The sequence below is a fragment of the Melanerpes formicivorus genome, unplaced genomic scaffold (assembly GCF_026170545.1).
Source record: "Melanerpes formicivorus ecotype bairdi unplaced genomic scaffold, bMelFor1.0.p_v2 SCAF_19, whole genome shotgun sequence".
Taxonomy (NCBI): domain Eukaryota; kingdom Metazoa; phylum Chordata; class Aves; order Piciformes; family Picidae; genus Melanerpes; species Melanerpes formicivorus.
Window position 1 is genome coordinate 15,371,449 of NW_027142371.1, and position 15,435 is coordinate 15,386,883.

Here is a 15,435-nt window from a genome sequence, read left to right on the forward strand (position 1 = left end):
GCTGGGGAGGGGTCTGGGGAACAGGGCTGGGGAGGAGCAGCCGAGGGAGCTGGGGTTCAGCCTGGGGAGGAGGCTGCAGGCAGAGCTCAGAGCAGCCTCCTGCAGGGGGCTCCCAGCAGGCTGCAGAGGGACTGCTCCCAAAGGCCTGCAGGGACAGCACCAGGGGCAGTGGTTTGAAATGAGAGCAGAGCAGATTGAGACTGGAGGTGAGGAGCAAGTTGTGCCCCAGGAGGCTGCTGGAACCCTGCAGCAGGTTGCCCAGGGAGGGAGCTGAGGCCTCATGGCTGGAGCTGTGCAAGGTGAGGCTGGAGAAGGCTGTGAGCAAGCTGCTGCAGGGCAGGATGTCCCTGCTGAGGGCAGGGGGCTGGGCTGGGCTGGGCGAGCTCTGGGGGTCCCTCCCCGGGGCGAAGGAAGGAGCTGCAGGCTGAGAGTACAAAATCCAAAGCCATTTATTGGGTACAGCTGTGGCTGACACGTCCAGGACAGAGACCCCCAGGGGCTGCCCCCCCAGCAGCCCTGCAGGCCAGGACGTGCCAGGGGTGACCCAGAGAGCAGCTCAGCGAGCCAGGAGGTCCCCGGAGGAGAAGGTTTTGCTGCTCAGACAGAGCCTTAGCTTTGCCTCTGCAAATAAACACTTCTGTAATATAGATTTATATATTTATATATATGGTTACAAGGATAAGCTGAGCTCTGCCTCCTGCCTGCCTGCCTCTTGGGCGGCTCTGGGCCACCTCTGCTTGGGGCTTCTTGGGTTCGTTTTCTGCCTGTTGTCCGGTTTTGTTCACCATTATTATACATTTTTGGTGTCTTTTGGCCCTGGCCCTGCTGGGGTTTTTTTCCCCTCCTTCCTTTCTTCTGCCTCTTGCCCATTTCCTTTGCTTTTTAACCATTTTTGGTGCCCTTTGTCCGTTTGTAATCTTGGGTTCCTGAATTCATCCCGAGAGCCTTTCGTCCCTTTCCTTCTCTTTCCTTCTGACGTTTTTTGGCTGCATTTTGCCCATTTTCCTCTTTTTAATTCTTATTTTGGGTAGGCTTTGCTCCATTTTCTTCCACTTAATTTTTTTGTGGGTGCATTTTGCCCTTTTCCTCTTTTTAATTACTATTTTTGGTGCTTTTGTCCATTTTCTTCTATTTAATTTTTTGGGGTGTATTTTGCCCATTTCCTCCTTTTAATTCTTGAGTGGTTTTTTTTTTTTGTCCGTTTTCTTCCATTTCATTAATTTTTGGTGTATTTTGTCCATTTTCTCTTTTTAATTCTTATTTTGGGTGGTTTTTTGTCCGTTTCCTTCTATTTCATTGTGGTTTTTGGGTGCATTTTGCCCGTTTTCCCCTGTTTAATTCTAATTTTCGGTGGCTTTTTTGTCCATTTCTTCTATTTAATTTCTCTCTTTTTTTTGGGTGTATTTTGCCCATTTTTCTCTTTTTAATTCTTATTTTGGGTGGTTTTTTTTCCCCTCCATTTTCTTCCATCTCATTATTTTTGGGGTGCATTTTCTCCCCTTTCTCCTTTCACTGACTATTTTGGGTGAGGTTTTTTTGTCCCTTCTCTTCTACTTCATTCTGATTTTATTGTGCACTTCCTCCACTTCCTCTTTTTAATGCCTATTTTTGGGGCTTTTTCTCCATTTTCTCCTATTTAATTACTTTTTTTGGGTGTGTTTTGCCCATTTTCCTCTCCATGATTATTATTTTTGGTGCTTTTTGTCCATTTTCTCCTCTTTAATTACTTTCTGGGTGCATTTTCTCCACTTTCCCTTTTCACTGACTATTTTTGGTGGGTTGTTTTGGGTCCATTTCCTTCTATTTGTTATTTTCTGGGTGCCTTTTGCCCACTCTCTGATCATTATTTCTGTTGCCTTTTGTCTGTTTCCTCCTTGGATTATTAATTAACCAAATTCATTTTGAGCATCTTTTGCCCATTTCTCTCTTTTTTGTGCCACTTTTGGTGGCTTCTTTCATCCATTTCCTCCTTGGGTCACTGATCTGATTCAGCTTTGCTCTCTCTTGGCCCTTGGCCTTTTCATGATCCTTTCCTGCTCTCTTTTGTCCATTTTCTTTTAATGATTATTATGAAGTTTTTTTGGGTGCCTTTTGTTCATTTTGATCATTTCTGTGTCTTTTGTCCATTTCTGCTTATTTTTGGTGTCTTTTGTCTGTTTTCTTGTTGGTTTTTTGCTTTATTGACTTCCCCCTCCCCCTTTTCTTCTCTTCTCTGTTGTTGGTTCCCTTTGCCCTCCCCCCAGCCCCCACCAGGGCACTCAGCACTGGCAACCCCTGGCTGTGCCCTGGGCTGGGGAGAGAAGGACAAGAACAAAATGCTCCCTGCCCACTGGTGCCCATGGCAGGGTGGCACAGCCAAACCTCACCATGGTGGTGCCAAGGGGTTCCTGGCTGGTGCCTGGGGACAGGGCAGCTGCACCATGGCCATGCTCAGCCCTTGCTCCCTGCCCACTGGTGCCCATGGCAGGGTGGCACAGCCAAACCTCACCGTGGTGGTGCCAAGGGGTTCCTGCCCACAACCCACCATGGTTGAAGCTTCCTGGGATGGTCCCATGGGGTTTGCCCCCTGTGGGCTCACAGCCTGCCTGTCCCTGCCCCCAGGCAGGTTTTAGCTCTCTCCTCTCCTGGGGTGTGGGTGACAGGAGTGGCACCGACCCCAGGCTGCTGCACAGGCAGGTGCCACCCAGGGCTGCAGCCAGGGCCCCCCCCAGAGGACCCCCTCCTACCCCCCCATGCCCCCAACAGCCCTTTGAGCACCCCAGGCAGCAGGCCAGGACCATGGGGGTGCCCCCAGCACCCCTGTCCCCTCCGTGGGGCTTCATTGTAGCTGTGGCTCAGGTCTGTGTGCCAGGCTCAGGGACAGGCCTCCCCCTGCCAGGGCAGAGTCTCCAGACCCCTATGGGACAGCAGGAGGCAGGACCTGCTTGCCCCATCTCACCCCACAGGTCAAGGTGAGCTTCCCCCAGTGGGCACAACCTGGCAGACTCTGCCAGCTCAGGGCAGGCAGCTGCCAGCATCCCCAGCACCAGCCTGGAGCCTTCCCTGGACAGTTGGGGATCTAAGGGACAGCTGGAGGAGAAGCTGGCAGCAGGAGAGGTTCCTGAGAGCTGACTAGAGGGGCAAACACCTTCAGAGGGCAGCCCCTCTGAGGGTGGCACCTGCTCAGCAAACCCTCCAGCTGACCATTCCCCCCAGCAATCAGGGGGCAGGGCACAGCCACAGCACAGCTGCAGGAGACATCTGGAGCTGGGCCCCACAGAGACCTTCCCCACAGCCCCCCCAAAGGAAGGGCTCCCCCCAGGTCTCCCCCCCTGAGCAGCTCCCAGCCCAGCTCCCAGGCTGGGGCTCGCCCCAGGGTGCAGTGCTGCCCGGAGTGTAATTAAGGAGCAGGTAATTAATTGCCTGCTAATTGAGCCCTGGGCAGGAGGTGGGGGTTAGAAGGTGCAAGCCCAGGTGTCCCCTCCCCTGGCCAGGCAAAGGAGCTCTGCCAGGGGTTCCCCCCACGGTGGGAAGTGATGTGGGGTGCAGCAGAGATTGCAGTGCCAACCTCCGTGCCAGGCCCCGGTCTCTGCGCACTGCCACCCCCCACCCCCACCAGCCATGCTGTGCCCCTTGAGCACCCTCTGTGGGTGCTGGGGTCCCCCCTGGCCAGCCCTTCTGGTGGCCTTTGCTTTGGTGAGTGGGCACAGGGCTCCGTGGGCACAGCACAAGGCCCTCACCCAGGGAAGTGTCCTGCTGGTGCAAAGACCACGATGCAGCCCTTGCAGCTTCCAGGAGCTCCCTCCCTTCCCTGGGGAGGCAGGGTTTGTACCATGACTCCATCAAAACAAAGGTGGGAGGAAGCCCAGGCAGCCCCAGGACGAGCTGCAGTGGCCAATTAAGCTTCCCCACTAATGACTTTGAAGCCTGGCACAGCCGGGCAGGTCCCTCGGCCCCGGGCACACCAGGCCAGGAGATGCTGCTGCTGGCACCCAGCTGCTGGCAGCTGGAGCAGGAGCATCCATCAGCTCCTCCAGGCCACCTCAGCTTCAGACAGTGCTGCCCCTCCCTCCCCAACCTGCCAGCAGGGAGGGCCACTCACTGGCACTGAGCAGGGCAATGTCACCAGGCCCCCAGCCAGGAGGTGCAGAGCAGGGAAGGAAGCCAAGGGCTGAGGTTGGACTCGATTAAAGCAGGAGCAGAAGCTCTCCTCCCCCCGGGCCACCCCCCTGGCTCTGCACAAGGGGAAGCAAACCCAGCTGAAAGGAAGCTTTCTGCTCCATGACCCAGAGGAACTGTGCCTGCCCCCAAGGACAGAGGTAGCCTGGTTTTGGTCTGGGGACAGACACATCCCAGCCAGGGCAGGCTCAGGCTGGGGCGAGGGGTTGGGACGGGATGGGGAAAAGCAAAGCCAGGGGGAAGGGAACAAGTGAAGGACAGCAGCTGGGGGGGCTGCCTGTCCCCAGGGAGGGTGGCTGGGGGCTTGGACACATCCTGGGGAGCCCAGGCCCAGCCCATGGTGGGTCCCAGCCCGCAGAGCCACGGTGAATGCACGGTGCAGGAGCCATGATTGTCACTTGGAGCTGCTCCTGCCCCTGCCCCACGCCTCCCACGGCTGCAGCTGGCTGACCAAAGCCTTGCTCCTCCTTCCTGGGCCACCAGCACCTTTGGGATGGGGCAGGATGGGGAACCTGAGTTGCCTTTTCTGCCAGCTGGAGCCCCCCCAGCTGCTGGGGCAGCTCAGTGGCTGCCAGCTCCCCCTGCACCAGCACTGTCCTGCTGGTGCTGCTCCTGCCAGCACAGGGCCCTGGCTCTGCCTCCATCTGCAGGGACACTTGGAGCACCAGGGCACAGCTCCTGCCACCACCCTCCCTGCCCTGAGGCCTCACCACAGTGCTCCACTCCCACAGCATTCCATGAAACCCTCCAAGCTGACCCAGCCCACAGCAACACCTCCCCTGCCACCCCTTCAGGGCAGCTCACAGCTCCTGCAGCCTGTCCTCCAGCCATGGCCAGCCCCAGGATGCTGCTCTGCAAAGCCCTGCAGGGAGCTGGCCACAAAGCCAACACACCACAGGTCCAGGCCCTGCTGAGGCAAGGGCTTGGGCTCCTCTCCCAAGGAGCAAGTGATAGACTGAGAGGAGAGGGCCTCAAGCTGCCCCAGGGGAGGTTTAGGTTGGCCATGAGGAACAATTTCTGCCCCTTGAGGGCTGTCCAGGCCTGGCCCAGGCTCCCAGGGCCGTGGTGGAGCCCCCATGCCTGGAGGGGTTCCAAAGCCCTGGAGCTGTGGTGCTGAGGGCCATGCCTCAGTGGTGCCCTGGCAGTGCTGGGGTCATGTTGGACTCTGTGATTTGAAAGCTCTCTTCCAGCCCAAACCATTCCATGATTCTATTCCATGTCCCCTCTGGGCCCAAGGCTGAAGGAGAAGCATGGCCAGGCTGCCCCCTCCTCCACATCCACTTCCAGCCCCTGCTGCTGCCCCTCTGCCCCTGCCTGCACAGCTCCAGCACCTCGGGAAGCCTCCTCCTGGGAGCTGGGATGCAGGCACTGCCCCCAGCGGGAGGCTGCAGCCCCCCAGCCCAGGGCCCCTGCTGCTATTGCACTTCTCTCTGCTCAAGCATCACTGGTTTGTGCAGGGGGGAGCGACCCGAGGGGCAGGGGTGGCAGCAGGGTGCTGCTGGGCAGGGGGCATGGACATGGGCAGGGGGGGCAGCAAGGTCCCACTCTGCTTGCCCCTGTTCTGCTCTCCAGTGTGAATCCAGGCCCAGGACTGGCTGGGAGAGGCCAACTGCTGCTTTCTCTCTTTTTTGTCTCTTTCCTTGCCTTTTTTTGCCTTTTTTCCGTTATTGTTTGTAAAAAGGGGTGAGCGGGGGGGGGAGAGGAGGCGGGACCGGGGGGGACAGGAAAGCAGGAGCCCCCCCCGCGCACCACCCTGTTGCCCTGGGCTGTAAACGATTGCTCGGCGGCGAGCTGCTCATTTCTCGGGGCCCCGGGGGGCTGCTCCCTTGCGCTGGCTCTGGGGCCGGGGGCTGCGCTCCTCCCCCGCCTCGGGGCCGCCCCCGGGGCCGTCCCAGGCCTCCGCAGCCTTCCTGTGGTTAGTCTTTGCTGCCAGGCTCTCTCTGCTCCGCGGGGCGGGCTCGGCGGGCCGCTCCTTGGGTTTCCTGCCTCTCTTCTTGCCGTTTGTGCTTCGCTTCGGCTCCTCCCTGCCGGCGCAAGGCTGCTCCCTGCTTCTCTTTTTGCGGCTGGCCTCGGAGCAGGTGCGGAACCAGTTCTGTGCCCGGGGTGACAGGGGGTTAGTGAGCATCCCCCTGCCCCGGCACACAGCCTGCTGGCGCCCCCGTCCTGCACACAGCCTGCCTGGTGCTGAGCAACCAAGGCAGGAAGGCTGTGGGGCTGCTGGGGCTGGGCCAGAGGCCAGGAGGGTGAGCAGAGGGCTGCAGAACCTCTCCCCTGAAGGCAGGCTGAGAGCTGGGGCTGCCCTGCAGGCTCCAGGGGCACCTTAGAGCTGCGGTTCAGTGGCTGAAGGGGACCTGCAGGCAGGCCGGGGAAGGACTGCTCAGAAGGGTCTGCAGTGGCAGGCCAAGGGGCAGTGGTTTGAAGCTGGAGCAGGGCAGAGCTGGGCTGGACATCAGGAGGAAGCTCTGCACAGTGAGGCTGGTGAGCTGCTGGAACAGGCTGCCCTGGGAGGAGGCTGAGGCCTCATCCCTGCAGACATTCCAGGTCAGACTTGCTGGGGCCCTGAGCAGCCTGCTCTGGTTGGAGCTGTCCCTGCAGCCAGGCTGCCCCAGCACTGCTGATGCTGCTGGGAGCTGCTGTGGGTGGAGCAGCCTGGGGATGGGCACCTGGGAGCAGGGAGCAGCCCAGGCCAGCTCCAGCCCTCTCCTTACCTCTGAGTGAGCCTTGATGATGTGGTACTTGACCCCACTCTCGGAGCTGAACTCCTTCTGGCACAGGAGGCAGCGGTACTTGCCCACCGAGTGGTCCCCCTGCAAGACACAGCATCCATCCTCCTGCAGCCCAGCAGCCTGCAGGGGGCGCTGCCCCTGCCCTGCCGCCCCCTCCTCAGGGGACTTGGCTGTTGTGAGTCTCCAAAGCCCAGCAAACAGAAGCTCATCTCTAAACCACCGGCTCCCTGCCAGCCTCAACCCCAGCACAGCTCAGGAGAGCTTCTTCTGCTCTCCCCTCAGCCCGTGCTGGCGCTGCCCCAGCAGCCTTGGTGCTGCTGGCTGTGCTGGCACCAGTGCAGGCATCAGTGCTGGCTCTGGGGAGCTGGGAGGGCAGGGAGCTGCTGGCTCTGGGGAGCTGGGAGGGCAGGGAGCTGCAGGCTCTGGGGAGCTGGGAGGGCAGGGAGCTGCAGGCTCTGGGGAGCTGGGAGGGCAGGGAGCTGCAGGCTCTGGGGAGCTGGGAGGGCAGGGAGCTGCAGGCTCTGGGGAGCTGGGAGGGCAGGGAGCTGCAGGCTCTGGGGAGCTGGGAGGGCAGGGAGCTGCTGGCTCTGGGGAGCTGGGAGGGCAGGGAGCTGCAGGCTCTGGGGAGCTGGGAGGGCAGGGAGCTGCAGGCTCTGGGGAGCTGGGAGGGCAGGGAGCTGCAGGCTCTGCTGCCTGGGCAGCTCCACCACCGCCTGGTTCATTACCACTGCACCGTGTGGCCCCGGGCCGGCGGCAGGCCCAGGGCCTCCACTTCCTCCCTGTCAGACCTGCCAGCTCCTGGGACCCCAGCACCACCTCACCTGTGTCCAGCAGGCTCACCCCATTCTCCTTGCAGGCTGTCACCAGGACACAGCAGCTGCTGCCTCTGTCACCAGAGCCGCTGGGGGGTGGCAAATGTGCTCCCTGCTGGGCAGGGCGCTGTGGATGGCCCCCGGGAGACAGAGAGGCTCCCTGGGAACTCTCCAGTGCTGCCTCCAGGCTGTAAGCCTGCAGCCAGAGTGGTCTTTCATTCTGGGGCCAGGCAGCAGCCAGGCAGCAGCCAGGCAGGAACCAGGCAGCAGCCAGGCAGGAGCCAGGCAGGGCCAGCCCTGCTGCCAGCTGCCTTCAGAGCTCCTCATGGAAAAGTCACCTTGGGGCAGCTCTGGAGTCCTCAGCACAGACCTGGAGCTGCTGCAGCAGGGCCAGAGGAGGCCACAGCAGTGCTGGCAGGGCTGGGAGCCCTCTGCTGTGAGCCAGGCTGAGAGAGCTGGCCTTGGGCAGCCTGGAGAAGGCTCCAGGGAGAGCTCCTGGTGGCTTTGCAGTGCTTACCAAGGGTGAGCAGGAAGCTGGGGACAGAGTTTTGAGCAGGGCCTGCTGGATAGGACAGGGGGGGATGGTTTGAACTCAAAGAGGGATTCAAGACTGGAGAGAAGGGAGAAATGTTTGACCCTGAGGGTGGGGAGAGCCTGAACCATTGCAGGGCAGCTTTGTGGCTGTGAGCCCCCTGCCCTGGGTGGGGATGTCCCTGCTGACTGCAGGGCTCTGGGCTGGATGAGCTTTGCAGGTCCCTCCCAACCTTCCTGGTGAGCTGCCTGGTGCTGCAGCAGCAGAGGGCCTGCCCTGCCCTCCTGTGTTTGCACTTCCATGCTGCACAAATCCAGCTGCTTCTGGGGGATCCCTGCAGCCCAGCTGCTACATGATCCCACTAGGGGTTGGTGTTCCAGCAGCAGTTTGTCTTTCAGCCACCACAGGGGATGTGCTGGAGCTGCCTCCTGGAAGCTCCTCTCACTGGAAGCTGCAGCTGGAAGCGTTTCAGGGCACAAAGCTTCAGCAGCTCTCACTGCTCCAAAGCTGAGCCACCGACCCTGAGCTCCTCTGGAGGCTGCAGGGCACAGAGCTCCCTGCAGCCAGCAGTGCTGCTGCTCCATCCCAGGAGAGGTCACTGCTCACAGACCCCCTCCAGCCTCAGCTCCATCCCCAGGAGGTCCCCCCCCAGCATCCCTCCAGCTGGGGAAGCTGCTGGGCTTCCAGAGGGGCTGCCCAAACCCACAGGCTCCTGATGCCCCCCAGCCCTGGGGGCTGCTCAGGGCTCCCTGGCTCGGAGCTGCTGCCCTCACTGCGGGGCTGTGGGAGCTGCTGGGCAGCTGAAGGCCTGGGAGGGACTCAGGGGCTGCTGTGGGATGAGCACACTGAGCTGGGAGGAGGTGAAGCTTCTGCTGCCCATCTCCAAGGCACTTGGTGTGTCGGAGGTCTGGGCTCTTGAGCAGGGCGTTTGTGTTGCAAAGCCTTTCACCCAAGGCTGGGGCAGGAGCTCAGGCACATCCACTCAGTTTGAGCCCCTCCACCTTTACCTGGAGGCAGGCAAGGTTCTGAGGGGACCTTCTTGTGGTCTTTCAGTGCCTAAAGGCTGCTCAGAAAGCTGAGGAGAGACTTCTGAGCAGGGCCTGTTGGGATAGGCCAAGGGGGGATGGTTTGAACTCAAAAGAGAGAGATTGAGAGTGGAGAGAAGGGAGAAATGTTTGGTGCTGAGGGTGGGGAGAGCCTGGCCCTGGCTGCCCAGGGAGCTGGGAGCTGCCCCCTCCCTGGCACCACTGCAGCTCAGGCTGGCTGGGGCTGGGAGCAGCCTGCTCTGGCTGGGGCTGTCCCTGGTGACTGCAGGGGCCTGGACTGGATGAGCTTGAGAGGTCCTTTCCCACCCAGACCATTCTGTGACCTGCCTGTGGCTGTGGGCTTGGTCCTGCTCAGGACACTGCTGAGGGTGAGCAGCTGGACTGGGATGGTGCAAGAGGCTGAGTGGTGATGACTCCCAGGGCAGAGGCATTGCTCAGCCCAGCAGCCACAGCTGCTGTGACTGTGCTGCTGCCCCTTGGCCTGTTGCTTCCACAGGACCCCAGGGGAGGAGAGGCCCAGGGCCTGAGCCGAGCAAGAGGCAGCTCCTACCTTGTTGCAGTTGGCCAGGTGAGCCTTCAGCCCCGAGACACTGGAGTAGATGGCTTCACAGCACTGTGGGAAGAACAGAGCAGGTTTGCCACACTGCCCCTGCCCTGTGCCTTGCCCTGTGGCAGGGCCAGGAGCCTGCTGCGCCGCAGGGACCCCGAGCCAGGCTCAGGCCAGGCTCAGGGCTCAGCCTCAGGCCAGGCTCAGGCCAGGCTCAGGCTCAGGCTCAGGCTCAGGCTCAGGCCAGGCTCAGGCCAGGCTCAGGCCCAGGCCAGGCTCAGGCTCAGGCTCAGGCTCAGGCCAGGCTCAGGGCTCAGCCTCAGGCTCTGGCTCAGGCCAGGCTCAGCCTCAGGCTCTGGCTCAGGCCAGGCTCAGCCTCAGGCTCTGGCTCAGGCCAGGCTCAGGCCAGGCTCAGGGCTCAGCCTCAGGCTCTGGCTCAGGCCAGGCTCAGCCTCAGGCTCAGGCTCAGGCCAGGCTCAGGCTCAGGCTCAGGCTCAGGCTCAGGCTCAGGCTCAGGCCAGGCTCAGGCCAGGCTCAGCCTCAGGCTCAGGCTCAGCCTCAGGCTCAGGCTCAGGCTCAGGCCAGGCTCAGGCCAGGCTCAGCCTCAGGCTCTGGCTCAGCCTCAGGCCAGGCTCAGGCCAGGCTCAGGGCTCAGCCTCAGGCCAGGCTCAGGCCAGGCTCAGGCCAGGCTCAGGCTCGATCCAGGCTCAGGCTCAGGCTCAGGCTCAGGCTCAGGCCAGGCTCAGGCCAGGCTCAGGCTCAGGCCAGGCTCAGCCTCAGGCTCAGGCTCAGGCTCAGGCTCAGGCCAGGCTCAGGCTCAGGCCAGGCTCAGGCCAGGCTCAGCCTCAGGCTCAGGCTCAGGCCAGGCTCAGGCCAGGCTCAGGGCTCAGCCTCAGGCCAGGCTCAGGCCAGGCTCAGGCCAGGCTCAGGCTCGATCCAGGCTCAGGCTCAGGCTCAGGCCAGGCTCAGGCCAGGCTCGGGCTAGCAGGGCCCGGGTCACACGTTTCCCATTAGCACTAATGGGACTCCTGTGGCCACCTCCCCTGCAAGGGGCTGCCCAGCTGCCTCCCCTCGGTGTCTCCACGGCAAGTCCATGGGGGAGCAGTGGGGAGGCCCTGCAGCAGACGCCGAGGGGAGGCAGCTGGGCAGCAGCCTGAGCGGTCAGAGCAAGGGCTCAAAGGGCCTGTGTGTGCCAGCGCTCAGCCTGCCCCCCACCATGAGCCAGGCTTTGCTCCAGACCATAAACCGAGGCCCAGCCCCGGGGTGGGGCTCACGGCCCCGCGGGGTGGGGCTGGGGGTGCAGCGGGATGGAGCACACAGCCTGCCCCCAGGGCTTCAGAAGGGAATGGCTGCAAACCAGCCCTGGCTGTACACTGGGCAAAGCAAGGCCTGCTCTGCAGCTCAGAGGCTGTGCAGCTCAGAGGCTGTGGAGCTCAGAGGCTGTGGAGCTCAGAGGCTGTGCAGCTCAGAGGCTCTGCAGCTCAGAGGCTGTGGAGCTCAGAGGCTCTGCAGCTCAGAGGCTGTGCAGCTCAGAGGCTGTGGAGCTCAGAGGCTGTGGAGCTCAGAGGCTGTGCAGCTCAGAGGCTGTGCAGCTCAGAGGCTGTGCAGCTCAGAGGCTGTGCAGCTCAGAGGCTGTGCAGCTCAGAGGCTGTGGAGCTCAGAGGCTCTGCAGCTCAGAGGCTGTGGAGCTCAGAGGCTGTGCAGCTCAGAGGCTGTGCAGCTCAGAGGCTGTGGAGCACAGAGGCTGTGCAGCTCAGAGGCTGTGGAGCACAGAGGCTCTGCAGCTCAGAGGCTGTGCAGCTCAGAGGCTGTGCAGCTCAGAGGCTGTGGAGCACAGAGGCTGTGCAGCTCAGAGGCTGTGCAGCTCAGAGGCTGTGCAGCTCAGAGGCTGTGGAGCACAGAGGCTCTGGAGCACAGAGGCTGTGGAGCTCAGAGGCTGTGCAGCTCAGAGGCTGTGCAGCTCAGAGGCTGTGGAGCTCAGAGGCTGTGGAGCTCAGAGGCTGTGCAGCTCAGAGACTGTGGAGCACAGAGGCTGTGCAGCTCAGAGGCTGTGGAGCTCAGAGGCTGTGGAGCACAGAGGCTGTGGAGCTCAGAGGCTGTGCAGCTCAGAGACTGTGGAGCACAGAGGCTGTGCAGCTCAGAGGCTGTGGAGCTCAGAGGCTGTGCAGCTCAGAGGCTGTGCAGCTCAGAGGCTGTGCAGCTCAGAGGCTCTGGAGCTCAGAGCAGAAGCCTTCCCCCTGCCTGCATCCCAGCAGCTCCCCAAAGCATCTCCAGAGCCCGAATTAGGCAATGCCGAAGCAGGGCACCCCAGGAGAAGGTGAGCTGGTCCCCAAGGCTGGTGGCTCCAACACAGCCATCGGGACCCCAGGGGTGGGACACACTTCAGCCACCCAAGGAGCCCGGGGAGAGGAGGAGGCGAAGCAAGGCTGAGCGCATCGCTGCCAGCTTCAGCCGGGGCCCTGCAGGGAGGGGGCTGCGGAGGGCTCTGCCCCTGCTGCCTCCTGCCGGCAGGCCGGGGAGAGGCTTACGTTGTTGGGACAGTTGATGCGGCCCTTCTCCTTCACTTCGTGCTTCCAGCTCTCCAGCAGCCTGGGGTTGAGCTTCGGCAGCCCCGGCCGGGTGTAGTTGAGCTGCAAACAATGGGAGAGGATTAGCAGGGCAGCGCCCCCCGGCTGCTCCTGGACGACTCCCTGCTCACAGGGCTCTTGCCCCCACCAGGAGAAGTGAAGACGAGCTGGGAGGCTTCCCCAGAGAGGTCCTCTCCCCACTGGGCACTGCAGAGCCCAGGGAGGCTCTGCCTGCTGCTGTGGCAGCAGCGAGGTGGCAGCAGGGGCCCCCGGGGGGTGGCTGCGGCAGAGGAGCAGCGAGAGGTGTGGGGCTGCTGCTGGGTCCGTGCCCCTCTGCAGGGGGGGCACAGTGACAGCACAGCCACTCTGCCATGTTTCATAACCAGGACAATAAACAACCCTGCATGCTGGGCAGAGGGATGGGTGCCAGGAGCCTCCATGGCTGCCTTCCACCCATGAATGGGCACAGCCCCCTGAACAATGAGAGGCTCTTGTGTTTCTGCCTCTCCTCCTGGCAGGGCCACTCTTCCCAAGTGATTTTAATTACCACTTTATTAACAACTTTGAGGCTGAGCACAGCAGGCTGCCCTTCCCAGCTCCATTTCTGCATGTTCAGCACAAGCAGAGGCAGCTGTGGCATCTCTGTGCCCCCGGACCGCTGGGCTCTACCTGCACGGCTGCGCTCTGCTTGCTGCTGTGCCACCGTGCCAAGGTCCACAGGGCACCCAGAGCTGCTGTGCCTGCCAGCTGGGCACAGCTCCCAGCTCACCCCACTCAGCTCTGCTGGGACTGACTGATGTTGCTCAGGTCCCAAAGCCCAAACCTGCCCCATGGTGGAGCAGGGCTGGGTGAGCTGGCACATGGCAGCCTATGGGTGAGGGCAGCTGAGCAGCTGCTGCTCCTTGTGGGCACCTCCAGGCACAGGGCATGGCTGCATCAACAGGGATCTCCTAGAGAGAGTTCAAAGGAGATCTATGAGGATGATGGAGGACTGGGGCCTCTCTCCTATGAAGAGAGACTGAGAGGCCTGGGGCTGTTCAGTCTGGAGAAGGCTGAGAGGGGATCTGATCAATGCCTATCAATATCTGAGGGGTGGTGTCAGGATGAAGGTGCCAGGCTCTTTGGTGGTGCCTGCTAACAGGGCAGGGAACAATGGGCACAAGCTGGAGCCCAGGAGGTTCCACCTCAGTATGAGGAGAAACTTCTTTGCTGTGAGGGAGCAGAGCCCTGGAGCAGGCTGCCCAGGGGGGCTGTGGAGCCTCCTGCTCTGGAGAGACTCCAACCCCCCCTGGATGTGCTCTGTGTGACTGCCCTGGGTGACCCTGCTCGGGCAGGGGCTTGGACTGGATGACCTCCAGAGGTCCCTTCCAGCCCCTAACATTCTCTGACCCTGTGCTGGCCATCAGGAGGCACAGTCACAGTGCCCAGAGGGGCAGCCCCAGGCTTTGTCTGCAATGTGCCCAGGGGCCCTGGCACTGCTGGCTCCAGCAGGGTGGGGAGGCAGCTGCTGGGTTGCTTTTCCAGCTGTGCTGCTCCCTGAACGTGCTGAACAATCTGGGAGTCTGCCTTTGGCCAGCTTGGCACAGGACTTGGGCAGGCTTGGCCCAGGCTGCCCAGGGAGGTGCTGCAGGCCCCGTCCCTGGGGGTGTGCAAGAGCCCTGTGGCCATGGCAGCTGGGGCCAGGGTCTGGTGGCCATGGTGGGGCTGGGCTCAATGATCTCAGAGGCCTTTTCCAAGCAAACAATTCCATGGTGCTGTGGCAAAGGCTTTGCTCCCAAAGCTCCCTGCAAGGGGCAGCTCCCTGCAAGGGGCAGCTCCCACCTAGGCCTGGGAGGGCAGAGGGCTGGGACACAAACTGCTCCTCTCCTTTCCACCCAAACCCAAGCCATCCCCAGCCCCCTGCAGCCCCCACCTCGGTGTGTGGGGGCACAGCTGGAGGAGGAGGGAGGCTGGGCAGAGCTGGGCTCTGCAGGGGTGGGCAGGGGGCCCTGTGAAATGCAGGGCTGGTGAGGAAGGATGTGGAAACCCCCCTGAGCCCCGGGCTGCTGCTCCTCTGTCCTGCTCCGGCCAGGGGAGATGCCGGCAGAGCTCTTTGAAGCTCTGGGGTGAGGGCATCTACCAAGGGCTCGCTCCCTGGGCTGGGGAAGGCAATGCCACCGCCGGGGGAGAACACAGGAGTCCCTCTGTGTCATTGATACCCAGAGTCAAGATGCCAAACAGCCTCCTTCATTAAAGCCCAATCACTCCCATGAATGAGCAAACATCAACGGCAACCACACACAGCCCCAGCAACAACCTCCCCCTCTGCGTGTCCCCAGGGGAGGAGAGGGAGGGGGATGTTCAGAGCTGTGGCCTCTGCTGCTCTGCTTTCCCACTCCACAGCAAAAAGAAAGGCACACAGCTCCCTCCCAGCTCCCTGCTCCAGCAGCCCTGCACAATAGCTTGCAGATCCATCCCCTCCCTTCCCGGGGCACTGCGGTTCTGGGAATGTCAAAGGCAACTTTATGTCTCCATTAAGAGGGAGCCCCAGGCATGGAATATTTGACTACCCCCTCTCCCCCCGCCCCCCCTTTATGCCTTTTCCTCAAGCAGCCTGTAAGTGAAAACCTTCATGGCCAATTCATTAAATGGCTACAAGTGGGTTTGGCTGCAGCCCATCTGCTGCGAGCCATCGAAGGATGCTGGGGTGGGAAGGCTCATCTGCCTTGACTGATGGCTTTATTTCATTAGCTTTCAAACTGCAATCCTCCCTGCTCCCTAGACAGCTCTCCCCTTCCCCAAAATCTACAGTGCACTAAATGAGAACCATGCAGGCAGCCTTGGCCCTGGCCCAGGAGCTCTCCTCCCAGCCCCAGCCGGGTCCCGGCGGGAGGCACTGCTCCCATCGCCCCGCGGGACGGCTGCAGCAAGGAGGAGGCCAGCGTGCACCCAGGGCTGCTGGCTGCTTCTCTGGCTGCTGGGTCACACCGTGCTGGCACTGCTGAGCAAGGGGAGGAAGGGTGGGCTGGGTCCCACCACGCTCTGAGGCCGCAGCTGGAGCAGGACTG

At 61.7% G+C, this 15,435-nt stretch overlaps 1 protein-coding gene across 1 annotated transcript in view; it reads right to left on the reverse strand.

The window, feature by feature from the left end:
- Nucleotides 1-3,339: 3,339 nt before the first annotated feature.
- Nucleotides 3,340-15,435, reverse strand: part of ZNF512B (zinc finger protein 512B) — a 34,646-nt gene continuing 22,550 nt past the window's right edge. Inside the window, 4 exon segments of the mRNA XM_068150317.1 lie at nucleotides 3,340-6,250; nucleotides 6,867-6,965; nucleotides 9,825-9,887; nucleotides 12,350-12,451. Coding sequence (XP_068006418.1) covers nucleotides 5,954-6,250; nucleotides 6,867-6,965; nucleotides 9,825-9,887; nucleotides 12,350-12,451 — 561 coding nt within the window. The 3' untranslated portion in view covers nucleotides 3,340-5,953.